A 16,516-nucleotide genomic window follows, 5' to 3' on the forward strand; every position below is an offset into this window, starting at 1 on the left:
CTGACTTTTTGCAAGACTAATGTGATTGTGTAAGACGTGATCTATGCCCTACGGACCATCTGACTAAGTCCCTCGAGTCAGTGGGAAATGGATGCCTTTCTGGTCACCATAATCGTTGGTCAACCTGAGGGAGGAAAGTGATAAGCCATCTCTTTGTGAACAGCGTAAGCTTTTTGTTTGTGTAATCGCATATTAACTGTTTGTGTACCGTGTTTTTTGAGAAGGAGATTGAAGATAATGTCAGCGTATGCCTAAAGAAGCGTAAGAAATTGCCTAAAACCGACAGACTGGATGGTGTACCGTAGCAATGGACGCTAATACAGTGTGCGGATTGACTACCGGTCTGGTTCTATTAAGTGTCTGGCATGCTGGCTCTTTGCGCATGAAACTAAACGATAAGCTGTAAACTACTAATTTTAATATCACTGTGTATGAGTCTGTTTGTTCACTGTCTCTGATTCCGAAGAAAATAACGTTACAGTGTTTGCTAGGAAGTGTTTCTCGATGGAGTTCATGGATAAAAAGTTCTGGATTTACTTGCTGCGTCAGGATCGGATAAAACGCTGAGCTGGCAATTGTTTCCTTCATCAACATTTCCAGACTTAGCTACTGACGACGATGACAGGGGAAGTCACAGAGAGCTCGGGATTTTATCCGACGTGGCAAATAAACCGAGAACTTTTTACCCACGGTACAGCGAGGCCCTCGTCTGCGAGTGGACAGTGTGCTTGGGCGAGCTGCAAGCCTACAGGAGCAGTGACGGATGCATGGATTGATGTCGACAGGCGAGTGCTCGGTGGAGCTGCAGAAGGCGTTCCTGGAGGACCGCCCAGTGTGGTACCGCCTGGAGGATCCCCGCAACCTGCGCGCCGCGGGCGGCAAATCGCCGCAGGTGTCGCCACGTGGGTCCCTGGCCGGCGAGCTGGCCCAGCGGCTGCTGCGCAGGACCGACTTCCAGCAGAGGTCCTTCTCTGGTCAGTGCACACCTTCCACATCTCACTTGCCATTATTTCCGCAATGTCTCTAGCAAATATAGATACTTTTCTTGTCTCGGACTTTTGCCTTTTCACATCCACTGGTCCAGGTTTTCTGTGGAGTATCTGAATTTCATATTTTTAACTTCCTCTTGCCTACTTTCAAAAATCAAGTCGATGCCATCAAATTTGGTGGAAGTGTTAGTCCTCTACATGTTCATGCTTCAATGCGACGTAGGTCGCAACGTACTCACTCAGAAACTCATGCTCAGATCAGAGGTAATACGGGATTTGAGAGTATCCGTTCCTTGGTATCCAAGCGGCTACGTACGGGAGTGTAACGGCGATGGAGCCAAGCTCAGGTCTCTTTGGTTGTAGACGTTGACCTAAGGAGGTAGACACGACGACGGTAAGAAAATGAGACTCTGGCTTCGCTTCCTCGTCCGCTTTTCATTGGTTCTTCAGGGGTTTGCAGTGAACATCCAGAAGATCACAGAGACTACTTTACAACTCAGTAAATGTAAAGCATAGATATAGCTTACTGGATTCTCCAGTCAATTACCAGAACAAATGATCACATCGGCCTATAGCCTATAGCTTTATTACGAGTCGAGTATACACAGCGTATGGTATTATACACCACGAACCGTGGAAGTGGCAGATTCTATTCCTCTACTCAAACCCTTAGGCTCAACTACTCGTCACAGTGATATACATACATACAGCAAGTACATCTAGAAAAAAGTACGATGGAAACCAATAACCTTAGACCAGAGCTATAGACGAGCTTTACTCGTCCTTCTTAGAGTACAAGCTTAACTGAGTATAATGCTTCTTCACATAGTATATACTGTAGGCTGTTGATCATCTGAGACTTGTGAATCTTGAACTCTTCTGCTCGCTGGAACTCTTCTCGGTCTGAAACCCTGGCTTCCTCGACGGTTGACGGCCTCTATACATGGCTTATGTAACTATTTGCTTACAGATGGTACGTGACTGTGTCGCTTTCTACCTCCAATTCGCAATCACTGAGCGTGAAATCAGCGGTTTCCCCATGCGTGTGACCTCTAAATGGACTGACGAAAGCACCAATATTTGTATCTAATATTCATATTTAGATGAGTTTTCTTTTTTTTCTGGTAATCCTGCGAGATTCGGTCAATAAACGACATTTTTTCCTACCATTGGACGTGTTGACGGAGACTTCAGTAGCATTTCCCGAGTGGTGTTATGCACTAATTTTACTGCTGGTCTTTGCTTTGCCGTGTGTCTGTGGTACTCACGTACGTTCGCTACCTGTTACTGCTGTGACTGCGAGAGGCGGTGTGTGCGTGTGTTTGCAGATGACAAGGAGAGCGACGAGCGGTCCGGGGGTTCCCCCGAGCCGAGCCTGCTGCACCCGGACCACGCGTGGCTGCTGGGCTCGGCGTGCAGCTCGCGGCGCGGCTCCAGCCAATCTGAGCAGCTCGAGGTGGAGACCTACCAGCTGGGCAGGGACTTCTCGCGCTCGCTGCCCGGCTCCAGGAGGTCGTCCTTCCAGTCGCAGCAGGGCGACGCAGCCAAGGGCAAGTGTTTGCATTGACGCATTCATATTAATCTAGTACTGTTCGGCAGTATCGGCCTTAATTTACCATCGTCTGTATTATTGTGACTGAGTCGAGGCATATTAACCCTATCCCAGTTGCAGGTTGCCTATGTAACAGGAAAAGTTTTGTTTTCAGTATTTCACATAATTAGTGACCAAATTTAAAACTTTAAAATGATACCGTAATCCGCTCATTAAGAGATGTAATCCAAATATAGTTTAACACAATAAGACAAGTATTACTATTTGAAACTCTGTATGTATTTTGATGAAACGTAATTCATGGTGCGCAGGTACCCCGAATACATTCACCCATTATTTGAGAGGAAAGCACTTAGCCGCTTCCAACAAACTCTAAACATAATTTCAAACATTTACAAAGCTGTTTTCTCGCTAACACCTCCCAATCACTCCTACCCCACCCCCACCCCCACCCCACCCCAATAAACAGAAGTCTGAAACTATTTTGTGCTTGAGAGTTCGCTTCTTTAACGAAACAAAGGTTTACTAGTCAGAAGAATTGGATCAGCACCAGAATGGCCTCCAAGTAACGCTTTCTTGGAATTTATTCAGCACTGTGCCGAAGCTGATTATTTCGTCTGGTGCCTGCAACCTCTCGCGGGCAGATGCCGAAGTTGGAGCTTAAAAGATTAACACCAGTCCACACTATTCCACTGGAGTAAACTATTGGCGTAAACTCGGTAATGAGGGCGCAGGGCGAGTTCCTAACATGAGGACGACATACCCTCCTGTCCCCAACCCATTCTCAAGACAGCAAAAAATCGCGCACACACCATCTCTCACAGCAGATTTTTGCGAGATATAAGGTGTCTTGCTTCGAGTATCAAAGGTTAAGGTTTTCAATATTTCTGTTAATCTCTCTCTCTCTCTTCACTCGCACAGTCCTGTGACCGTACACACCACCATTCTCCTATTCAGTTAACTGTTAGCTGTATAGAACGTAAGTATTTTTTTAATTTTTCGATGGACATCGTCTTTTTGCCATTGACTGTATTGGAAAATAGATCAAATGCGGACAATGATGGAAAGACGATGTCCCTCAAGAAATTCATTTTGAGTGTGTACCTCTAGCACCATAACCTGTTTTTTTAAATATTTTTAGCTTGGGAAAAAAACAGTCAGCTTTTGCAACAGCTGTAGGTTCTCTTTGATATATCAGGACTGTTGTGAAAATGTCAGGGTAGGCCGGTGTTAGATCTGCTTAGTTTTGCTCTCGCTGGAGAATTTCTTTAATTATGCGGTGATTACTTCCCGCATATTCTGCAACAGTAAACAATACATAGTGACGTGACCCTGCTCCAACCGATAGAAGGTTCCCTAGCACACCGTTCCTTAACACCAAATTAAGACGAACGATTAATGGGATTTATGAATGTGTTCGTCCTTAGTCACACAAAATCTGAAGACAACTGTGAAGTAATACAGTAATTGTCTGGTGGAATGTTAGCACTCAGAAGGTAAGTCATCAACAAACATTTTATTTCTATCAATCCGTGGTTGCAAAAGCATAGGAATAAAATCGATTGCATCTTCCTCCAGACGAGCAGCCTAAATTATCAGAGGCGCAAACGTGTAATGAATATGCGTATTTTCCACAAGCTCCAGTCCATATTCAGGGTAATATGATTTCGCAAACCAGTCATCTACACTGCTTATCGCGGCTTGTCTGAAGCAGTCTATCTCGGAGAAACTTTTCTTTTTAAAATCCTGTAAATACAGGAAAAATCGGACTACCACATATTACCCATTCATCTACGAAATTTCATGCCAAGTGCACTTCTGTATATGCAGCTCTAGTTAATTTTGGACCACTGGAGTGTAGCACACTGGCGTCTTCAAACACTCTTTTTCCACGCACATATCATAAGCAGTAAAAAGTTTTATAAGAATTTCTAACCAATAACAGATAGACTTCGTACATGAAGATCTACACTGACGGAAACAAAAATCGTAACACCAAGAAGGAGTTGTCCGACACAAACGAACATCGCTAGGCTCGTTTCTACTTCTGAAAAATGATGTTTGTTCAAATTTCGTGACAGTCGAATAAAAGTGGTGCTAGTAGCATCACTACAGGGTGCATCTACATCTACATGATTACTCTGAAATTCACATTTAAGTGATTGGCAGAGGGCTCATCGAACGCCGCGTGGGATTAGCCGAGCGGTTTGAGGCGCTTCAGTCATGGACTGTGCGGCTGGTCCCGGCGGAGGTTCGAGTCCTCCCTCGGGCATGGGTGTGTGTGTTTGTCCTTAGGATAATTTAGGTTACGTACTGTGTAAGCTTATGGACTGATGACCTTAGCAGTTAAGTCCCATAAGATTTCACACACATTTTTTGCTCATCGAACCACAAACATACTATCTCCCTACTATTCCCTTCCCGAACAGCGCGCGGGAAAAACGAACACCTAAACCTTTATGTTCGAGCTCTGATTTCCCTTATTTTATTTTGATGATCATTCCTACCTATGTAGGTTGGGCTCAACAAAATATTTTCGCATTCGGAAGAGAAAGTTGGTGACCGAAATTTAGTAAATAAATCTCGCCGCGACGAAAAAGGTCTTTGCTTTAATGACTTCCATCCCAACTCGCGTATCATATCTACCACACTCTCTCCCCTATTATGTGATAATACAAAACGAGCTGCCCTTTTTTGCACCCTTTCCCCACGATATTTTCTATGTGGTCTTTCCAACTGAAGTTGTTCGTAATTTTTACACCCAGGTACTCAGTTGGATTGCCAATCTTGAGAATGGTACTATTTATCGAGTAATCGAATTCCAACGGATTTCTTTTGGAACTCATGTGGATCACCTCACACTTTTCGTTATTTAGCGTCAACTGCCACCTGCCACACCATACAGCAATCTTTTCTAAATCGCTTTGCAACTGATACTGGTCTTCGGATGACCTTACTAGGCGGTAAATTACAGCATCATCTGCGAACAACCTAAGAGAACTGCTCAGATTGTCACCCAGGTCATTTATGTAGATCAGGAACAGCAGAGGTCCCAGAACGCTTCCCTGGGGAACACCTGATATCACTTCAGTTTTACTCGGTGATTTGCCGTCTATTACTACGAACATCGACCTTCCTGGCAGGAAATCACGAATCGAGTCGCACAACTGAGACGATACCCCATAGGCCCGCAGCTTGATAAGAAGTCGCTTGTGAGGAACGGTGTCAAAAGCTTTCCGGAAATCTAGAAATACGGAATCAACTTGAGATCCCCTGTCGATAGCGGCCATTACTTCGTGCGAATAAAGAGCTAGCTGCGTTGCACAAGAACGAAGTTTTCTGAAACCATGCTGATTACGTATCAATAGATCGTTCCCTTCGGGGTGATTCATAATGTTTGAATACAGCATATGCTCCAAAACCCTACTGCAAACCGACGTCAATGATATAGGTCTGTAGTTCGATGGATTACTCCTACTACCCTTCTTAAACACTGGTGCGGCCTGCGCAATTTTCCAATCTGTAGGTACAGATCGATCGGTGAGCGAGCGGTTGTATATGATTACTAAGTAGGGAGCTATTGTACCAGCGTAATCTGAAAGGAACCTAATCGGTAAACAATCTTGACCTGAAGACTTGCCCGTATCAAGCGATTTGAGTTGCTTCGCAACCCCTAAGGTATCTGCTTCTAAGAAACTCATGCTAGCAGCTGTTCGTGTTTCAAATTCTGGAATATTCCATTCGTCTTCACTGGTGAAGGAATTTCGGAAAACTGCGTTCAATAACTCCGCTTTAGCGGCACAGTCGTCGGTAATAGTACCATCGGCACTGCGCAGCGAAGGTATTGACTGCGTCTTGCCGCTTGTGTATTTTACATACGACCAGAATTTCTTCGGATTTTCTACCAAATTTCGAGACAATGTTTCGTTGTGGAACCTATTAAAGGCATCTCGCACTGAAGTCCGTGCCAAATTTGGCGCGTCTGTAAATTTTAGCCAATCTTCGGGATTTCGCGTTCTTCTGAACTTCGCATGCTTTTTCCGTTGCCTCTGCAACAGCGTTCGGACCTGTTTTGTGTACCATGGGGGATCAGTTCCATCTCTTACCAATTTATGAGGTATGAATCTCTCAATTGCTGTTGCTACTATATCTTTGAATTTGAGCCACATCTCGTCTACATTTGCATAGTCAGTTCGGAAGGAATGGAGATTGTCTGTTAGGATGGCTTCTACTGACACTTTATCCGCTTTTTTAAATAAAATTATTTTGCGTCTGTTTCTGGTGGATTTGGAAGAAACGGTATTGAGCCTAGCTACAACGACCTTGTGATAAATAATCCCTGTAACAGTCATGATGCTCTCTATTAGCTCTGTATTGTTTGTGGCTAAGAGGTCAAGTGTGTTTTCGCAACCATTTCAGTTCGCATTGGTTCGTGGACTAACTGCTCGAAATAATTTTCGGAGAAAGCACTTAGGACAATCTCGAAAGATGTTTTCTGCCTACCACCGGTTTTGAACAAGTATTTTTGCCAACATATCGAGGGAAGGTTGAAGTCCCCACCAACTATAACCGTATGAGTGGGGTATTTATTTGTTACGAGACTCACATTTTCTCTGAACTGTTCAGCAGCTATATCATCGGAGTCTGAGGGTCGGTAGAAGGAGCCAATTATTAACTTAGCTCGGCTGTTAAGTATAACCTCTACCCATACCAATTCGCACGGAGTATCTACTTCGACTTCACTACAAGATAAACCACTACTGACAGGCACAAACACTCCACCACCAATTCTGCCTAATCTATCTTTCCTGAACACCGTCTGAGACATCGTAAAAATTTCTGCAGAACTTAATTCAGGCTTTAGCCAGCTTTCTGTACCTATATCGATTTCAGCTTCTGTGCTTTCTATTAGCGCTTGAAGCTCAGGGACTTTCCCAGCACAACTACCAATTTATAACTACAATTCCGACTGTTCCTTGATCCAAGCACGTCCTGCATTTGCCATGCACCCTTTGAGATTGCAGCCCACCCCGTACTCTCCCGAGGCCTTATAACCTAAAAAACCGCCCAGTCCACGCCACACAGCCTCCGCTACCCGTGTAGCCACCAGCTGAGTGTAGTGAACTCCTGACCTATTCAGCGGAACCCGAAACCCCACCACCCTATGTCGCAAGTCAAGGAATCTGCAGCCAACATGGTCGCAAACCCGTCTGAGCCTCTGATTCAGACCCTCCACCCGGCTCTGCACCAAAGGTCCGCAGTCGGTTCTGTCAACGATGCTGCAGATGGTGAGCTCTGCCTTCATCTCGTAAGCAATACCGGCAGCCTTTACCAAATCAGATAGCCGCTGGAATCCAGAGAGAATTTCCTCAGATCCAAAGCGATACACATCATTAGTGCCGACATGTGCCACCACCTGTAGCTGGCTGCACCCTGTGCTCTTCATGGCATCCGGAAGGACCCTTTCCACATCAGGAATGACTCCACCTGGAATGCACACGGAGTGCACACTGGATTTATTCCCCTCCTTAGCCGCCATATCCCTAACGGGCCCCATGACGTGCCTAACATTGGAGCTCCCAACAACCAATAAGCCCACCCTCTGCGATTTCCTGGGCTTTGAAGGCTGAGAATCATCCTCTGAAACAGGGCAGGCAGCTGCATCTGGCTCAGCCAGAGACAGTACCCGAAACCTGTTTGGCAGACGCACCAGGGAGGCTTTCTGATCAGCCTCCGGGGACGTCTTTCGCTGCCTGCCACGCCTTGGAACGACCTCCCAATCAACCACAGGTGAGGGCTCAGCCCCACTGCGGGCAGCAACCGGGGCAACCACAGCGGCAGACCCATCTGGGGACAGACGGGACGAGGTTGCCATCCCCGTGATACCCTAGTCCGGCTTCCCACAGTGGTGCCCATTGGCAACAGCCTCAAGCTGCGCGACCGAAGTCAGCGTCGCCTGCAGCTGTGAGCGAAGGGATGCCAACTCAGCCCTCACCCGAACACAGCAATCAGAGTCCCTGTCCATTCTAATCGATGTTGAACAACAGTTACTGAAACACGAGTCCGTGCCTAGATAACGCAAGGGAAACACGCAAAGAATGTATGAACTAACCTGTACAAATGCCTAACGACTGCGCTACAATCTGCCTGAATTTACGATTACAGTAACTAAAACTCGAAATTACACCTCCTATACGAAACTATGTAACAAATAAGTGAGCTAGGAGTATACGACTTGCTGCTGGCAGCTGCTTATCCAACGGCGGCAGGGAGCACACTGGCTGTGACCAACCGACACTGGCCGTTCAAAACAAAAACAGAAGACAAACGACTACGCGAATTTACACAATTCAGGTACTAAAACGCGATGCTACAACTCTCAAATACTATAATACGCCCGAAATTTATGAATTAAACAATGCAAGTACCCAAAAACACGCAAAGAAATTAAGAATTAAACTATGTAACAAATAAGTGAGCTAGGAGTATACGACTTGCTACTGGCAGCTGCTTATCCAACGGCGGTAGGTTTGCTTTAAATACACGCTGTAACAGTCTTGAACGTTATTTACCTTTGAGATTGGACGTGGTGAGTTGATGTTAGTCAAGAATGCCTTTAAGGCGACAAAGACGCTATTACCAACACCTCACTGAGTTTGAATGAGGTTGTGCAATAAAGCTGGGAGAAGTTGGATGTTTCTTCTGCGATATTGCGCCCAAAGATCTGGCAGGAATGTAGCCACTGAAGATTGCTAGCAGCCGTGGTCATGACAATGTGCGGTCGCAAGAAGATCTGACTCCGGACAGGGACGTGGCACTACAGAGAGGGAAGAGTATCACGTTCAGACTATAGATCTCGTGAATCGTATTGCATCTGCAGCAGCAATATGAGCATCTGTTGGCACCACTGTGACGCAACGAACAGTTACAAAACGGTTAATTCAAAGACAGCTCCGAGACAGACGACCAGTAACGTGCATTCCACTGATGCCATACCGCCGCCGTTTGCTACTTCTTATGGGAGGACAGCGTGTAAGTCTGTTGCATTTTCTAATGAAAGCTGCTCTGCCTCTTTGTCAGTGGTGGTCGTGTACTGGTTAGAAAGAGGCCAGTCGAGAGACTGGAACCAAGCTGCCTACGTGCTCGACACAATGAACCTGTGTATCTATGTGTGCATATGGTTAAAGAACTGTCTTCTAGTTTTAACCAGTACTTGGAGAAAGCTTTTGACAAAGTTGACTGGAATACTCTCTTTCAAATTCTGAAGGTGGCAGGGGTAAAATACAAGGAGCGAAAGGCTATTTACAATTTGTACAGAAACCAGATGGCAGTTATAAGAGTCGAGGGGCATGAAAGGGAAGCAGTGGTTGGGAAGGGAGTGAGACAGGGTTGTAGTCTCTCCCTGATGCTATTCAATCTGTATATTGAGCAAGCAGTAAAGGAAACAAAAGAAAAATTCGGAGTAGGTATTCAAATCCATGGAGAAGAAATAAAAACTTTGAGGTTCGCCGATGACATTGTAATTCTGTCAGAGACAGCAAAGGACTTGGAAGAGCAGTTGAACGGAATGGACAGTGTCTTGAAAGGAGGGTATAAGATGAACATCAACAGAAGCAAAACGAGGATAATGGAATGTAGTCGAATTAAGTCGGATGATGCGCAGTCCGTGGTAACCTGTGGTGATGTTTGCAGACCCGGACATCCCACCTGCTACGTACAACAAAGAGCGGCGCCGCAGCAGCTGCACGCGCCACATGCGCGACCCGGATGAGATCCTGCGGAGCCTCAAGGCGGTCAAGGGCGAGCTGGCGCTCGGACGCGCCATGAGCTTCAGCGAGAAGGCGCGACGCCGTAAGTACAGCAGAAACCTCGCCATTCTGCCCTCCCGCCTCAGGCGAGGCCGTTTCTAGCAATTACTCAATTCCTCTTGCTTCGAGCATAATGAAACAATACAAATTTATTGGCATTTGTTCACAACCTTTTATTCCGTTTCACTTGAAACCAGATAACAAGACTCTTGTTTACTGATCAGTAGAAATGTAGAAGCTTGCTAACATTTCACCTGCATTAAAAATGTGTAGTATAATATGAAAAAAGATCAATGTTTGTGTCACAGACTAAGCAATGTAAAGGTGTTTTCAAGGCACGGCCCTATTGTAAGTGATATTTTCTGTCCTTCCTCTGACCTTTGAACTACCCAGCCAGTGGACGCCGAGCCATGATGCAACTACAGCTCTTCCATTTATACAAATACTTGGCAAGAATGAAACGCATGATAAGAGATAGAAAAAAGTTCGAGAACTAAATGGGGAGCGAATCGAGAACGTTTGGAGCTGTGTTGTGACACTCCTGTACTTAGACATCGAGCCACGTGTATAATTCAGTTAATCTTTTAATAATACAATATTTATGGATGCACAGGGTAACACCAGGTAGAAAAGCAAAGGCCTGGTACTTAACTACGAATTGGCCAAGTCTTCTGGCCATTCTCTGTGTATATGAAAAGAACTTAGTTTCACTGCAAGTGTCCACCCCGGCCCCCACTTACACACACACACACACAAACACACACACACACTGCCATTTATTCCAACTACCCGAGTAGAGCCCATTCTCAGGTCGGAGGAAGACAACGGCATATCATGTCTGATAGGACAATGTGTAGTAAAGTACTTTAATGGATAGATCAACCTTCTGTTCAATGACAGTATTCCTTTATAGGTCCATAATTACTTCAGTCGAAGACAACATTCTCGTGACAAGCTAATACTGCTAAAACAGAAAGAATTATATTTTTGTTAATTTATTTTACAACTGCAGTGGACACTTGACAAATAACCTGAACAAATGTATCTGTTATGTCGAACGTCTAATAGCCAGAAAAGTTTACCTGCACACCGGCCTCACATGCCACATGTGCTCTCTGTCTCAAATTCTGCCTTAATTAAAGTTCTGTGATTGAAGAACACAAATGTGTCCACATATATTGGCAACAAACATAGGACTACAAGAAATTTTAACATAAAAAACATAAATCTCAAATTTACACCCAGATAAAAAAGTTTCAGTTTATTCACAATTCCAGTTAAATGAAAATGTATCGGAGGCTCAAAATTACTATAATCACTGCGACATCAGTGCAGGATTTTCTCTCCACTGCACCAGTCACATTATAATATTATATTACTCACTTGCCGTAAATTGGTAAAATTATGCAAGCATGAATTTAGAGACGATATCTTCCATTACAAAAAGTGACTGAAATTTAGCAGATATTTCGAAAATATATATTGCTCGTACCAGCCCGCACGTTTCGTAGAATGATAGCGTCAGAAATAGTACTGCCAGCAAAATTCCCTTTGTGCAGTGTTTTATAGTTCTGTATATTCCTCATATTTACATGTTTACGATAGTGCTTAAAGGGACCATTCATGCTATCCAAGCAGGCCGTGACATGAGTCTTTTCCATCTGTGAAACTGAGACTTTTATCTGAAGTTTAATCTAGCTATTCTCAAGCGAAATCGCGGCGGTCAGACAACAGTCAATTTGGCCACACCACAACGTAAATCATCACCTACTGATACTTTCTGACAGTAGGGGAAAGTGTTGTGGCTTGAGGGTAGACTATAAAGGAGCACACAATTTTTCCTGCTCGGTGTTTCAATCCAATGAACGACTTCAGAATCACATGAAGGAATGAACTCTAAAGATTACCATAAGCGGTTTTCGGCATTGTCAACAGTTTTTGTTGTGAGACGTGAGGTTTTGTTTCGTACGACATTTGTAACTGTGTTCTTTTCTACACATTGAAGTGCTGTATAAAATATTGAAGATATTGTTAAATCTTCAGTTACAGAATTTTACTTTGAGTGAAATTCTGTATATGTATGAAACTAGTTATATCATAACGCGTACATAGTTAAGCCATAGTTTGCCGGGCTAATATGTGATATTTACAAATTAACTGAGTTTCTTTAATGTCTTCTTGAAAACGGAAATTTTTGTTAGTTTCCAATAGCCTCTGCTTCCAAATGTTACTGTTTTTGATAATACATCCATTTTATTTAATTTCACATATTCATGTTTGCTTGGTATTAGAGTAATAATGTAACATAGTCTATTAAATAAAGTATTGATAAGGTTGTCTCGACTATAACACTTATAAATTTCAATTGAATATTTGATCCTAGGTACACGAACATGTTACACCTTGACCTGAGTTTCTCCTGGCGTATACAACTTTCAAATAACTTCCGGGAATTCAGCCAGGTAACACTTTCAGCGACCGCCGATATTTCGGCGGGAGAACACCCCGCCATTTTCAAGGCAAACTGCAACGGACAGGCGGCGTGCATGCAAATTTAATACCTCGGTTCTGCGACAGAAGCAGGAAAGATAACACACACACTGAACACTAGTGCCACCAAAGATGACCAAAGTCAGAGCTATCGATAGTGAGACTATGAATTCACAGGTGAGGCAGCATTGACTCTGTTCCTCTGTTTTTTGACAAGGGAGAGAGCCGGATTCCAAACAGAGTTTAAACAGAAACCTCCATCCCTGTTAACGAGGTTGCTCGCTAGTTTAATCTCAACTGCCTCCTTAATGACACTGTCCCAATAGCTGGACGTGCATGCCAATATCTCGGTGTTATTATATAACATGGGGTGACCAGTATCAAAGCAATGTTCGGCAATAGCAGATCTATTTGGCTGCTGTAATCGTGTGTGCCGTTTATGCTCAGTACATCTGTCCTCCACGGTCCTGATAGTTTGACCAATATATGCCATACCGCAGCTACAGGGAATACGATACACACCTGCCTTACGCAATCCAAGATCATCCTTAACGGAACTCAAAAGTGCTCTGATTTTAGATGGAGGTCGGAAAACACATTTCACATCGTATTTCCGTAAAATACGACCGATCTTATTGGACGTGTTTCCTACGTAAGGCAAAAAGGCAGTAGACTTAGGTGTTGACTCAGAATTATCATCAATCACCCGATGTACAGTTGGTCGATAGCGCAACGCACGTTCAATCTGTCTATCACTATAACCATTTTGACGAAATGTAACTTCAAGATGTTATATCTCGACGTTCTGTGATAAATCTCACAGAGAAATCTTTTGACGACGCAACCTTATCCGTGCTAGGGAAGGGTTTAAATTTTGCACCCACTCCGAAGAATTTGCCGGTAGTTGATTTTATTAGTTCAATTGAACAGGCAGTTTGCAAACTACCTCCTGACGCTGCAGAGGAAGTTAGGAGGGAGGCATGCCGTGTTTTGACTAGGGCTCGTCCACCCAAGAGTAATGTAATAGCAGCAGAGAGGGCTGCTTTACGCTCTCTCAAAGTCGATCCCAGTATTGTTATTTTACCTGCTGACAAGGGCAATGCCACCGTTGTTTTAAATAAACCTGATTATGCACAAAAGATGCAACGTTTACTATCTGATTCAGCGTATCGCAGAATCGATGCTGACCCCACGAAAAGTGTTGAGAGAAAGACCAACAGCCTCCTGAAGAAAAGTGGTTTTTCGCAGGACACAATCAAGAGGCTTAACACCTACAGTGCCGTTCCCCCTAGGTTATATGGCCTTCCAAAGGTTCATAAGGAAGGGGTTCCTTTCCGTCCTATAGTGAGTAACATAGGCGCTCCGACATATCGTGTATCCAAGCATCTTGCTTCTCTGTTGAGTCCACAAGTAGGACAGTGTGAACATCATATCAGGAACTCAGCTGATTTTTTACGTCGTTTGGAGGGACTGAGGCTGAATGACTCTGATATTTTAGTGAGTTTCGATGTGGTCTCTCTCTTCACTCGTGTTCCTCTGTCTGATTCGTTGCGGTTAATTGAAGCCAGGTTTGGTACTGATTTAACTAATCTCTTTAGGCATGTGTTGACATCCACTTACTTTTTATTTAATGACCAGTATTACGAGCAGACAGATGGAGTTGCGATGGGTAGTCCGTTGTCTCCTGTGATCGCAAATTTATTTATGGAAGACTTCGAGGAACGTGCATTGGAGTCGGCGCCTTTAAAACCCGCCTGTTTCTTTAGATACGTTGACGATACCTTCGTTGTTTGGCCTCACGGTAGGGAGAATTTGAATGTCTTTCTAGAACATCTGAACTCGATCCACCCGAACATTCGTTTTACAATGGAGGTGGAGGAGGATGGTTGCCTTCCCTTTCTCGACGTGTTGGTTAGGAGGAAGGACGATGGATCATTGGGACATGCAGTCTACAGGAAACGTACTCACACCGATCTGTACTTACAAGCTAATAGTTGTCACAATTCGGCTCAGCGTGAAGGGGTACTTCGTACCTTGGTACACAGGGCACATGTCGTTTCTGACGCTGAGACTTTGCCAGCTGAGCTGTCCCATCTTGAAGTTACATTTCGTCAAAATGGTTATAGTGATAGATAGATTGAACGTGCGTTGCGCTATCGACCAACTGTACATCGGGTGATTGATGATAATTCTGGGTCAACACCTAAGTCTACTGCCTTTTTGCCTTACGTAGGAAACACGTCCAATAAGATCGGTCGTATTTTACGGAAATACGATGTGAAATGTGTTTTCCGACCTCCATCTAAAATCAGAGCACTTTTGAGTTCCGTTAAGGATGATCTTGGATTGCGTAAGGCAGGTGTGTATCGTATTCCCTGTAGCTGCGGTATGGCATATATTGGTCAAACTATCAGGACCGTGGAGGACAGATGTACTGAGCATAAACGGCACACACGATTACAGCAGCCAAATAGATCTGCTATTGCCGAACATTGCTTTGATACTGGTCACCCCATGTTATATAATAACACCGAGATATTGGCATGCACGTCCAGCTATTGGGACAGTGTCATTAAGGAGGCAGTTGAGATTAAACTAGCGAGCAACCTCGTTAACAGGGATGGAGGTTTCTGTTTAAACTCTGTTTGGAATCCGGCTCTCTCCCTTGTCAAAAAACAGAGGAACAGAGTCAATGCTGCCTCACCTGTGAATTCATAGTCTCACTATCGATAGCTCTGACTTTGGTCATCTTTGGTGGCACTAGTGTTCAGTGTGTGTGTTATCTTTCCTGCTTCTGTCGCAGAACCGAGGTATTAAATTTGCATGCACGCCGCCTGTCCGTTGCAGTTTGCCTTGAAAATGGCGGGGTGTTCTCCCGCCGAAATATCGGCGGTCGCTGAAAGTGTTACCTGGCTGAATTCCCGGAAGTTATTTGGATGTTACACCTTGGAGCATTTTTTCACATTAGGGAAAACTTACATTTCCAGAGAAATTTTTGTAATTTTAGGAAAGAAACTGCAATACAAAAACAGTGAATGCTATAATTTAAAAATGAAATGATAAATATATTAAACTTCTGTTATAGGCGAAAGTCTGAAAATTATTTCGAGTTACAATACTCTCCCTTTCCGTTATTAGCTGCACATATATTTCAACTTCCTCGTAAACAATACATCATTAAATCTCTCTGTTTTTACTGTGCGAAGATATTAATGTCCTTTCACTGGTCTGCTCAGCATCGGTAACGCTGAATACTGAGTACTGTCAGTTGCTGTTTCCTTGATCTTTTTTTCCTACAGATTTTCTTCTTCAAAAATATGAAAACACTATATATTTGCAGACCGACTAGCTAAATTCAAGTCTTTGCTGAAGCACTACCATTGAGGTAAATGACTTTTCCAACATTCTGCACAGAACTCAGCGTTCGTCCTGTTTGTTTCCTTTTCTATCTGCTTACACTATTTGGTTAAAAACTTTGTTTGAGGTACAACATACCATGAGGCCTAACCAGATCTCTCTTATTCGTTTGAAACTAATTATTAATTTGACATGAAATATCGTTTAATTTATGTACCGTTAACTGAATCTAAATGAACGTATGCGATAGTATCAGAGCAAGGTGTGTAAGAAATTTTTGAAAGACGTTCGGAAGAGTAAACTCTGTACTGTTACGAAGT

General features: G+C 43.9%; 1 protein-coding gene across 1 annotated transcript in view; it reads left to right on the plus strand.

Annotated features, from left to right (window-relative positions):
* LOC126252363 (regulating synaptic membrane exocytosis protein 2-like) overlaps positions 1 to 16,516 on the plus strand; it is a 307,507-nt gene that overhangs the window by 199,306 nt on the left and 91,685 nt on the right. Inside the window, exons 10-12 of the mRNA XM_049953255.1 lie at positions 786 to 974; positions 2,318 to 2,545; positions 10,234 to 10,392. Coding sequence (XP_049809212.1) covers positions 786 to 974; positions 2,318 to 2,545; positions 10,234 to 10,392 — 576 coding nt within the window. The remainder of the gene's footprint in view (positions 1 to 785; positions 975 to 2,317; positions 2,546 to 10,233; positions 10,393 to 16,516) is intronic.

This window comes from Schistocerca nitens, chromosome 4 (genome assembly GCF_023898315.1).
Source record: "Schistocerca nitens isolate TAMUIC-IGC-003100 chromosome 4, iqSchNite1.1, whole genome shotgun sequence".
NCBI classification, from domain to species: Eukaryota; Metazoa; Arthropoda; class Insecta; order Orthoptera; family Acrididae; genus Schistocerca; species Schistocerca nitens.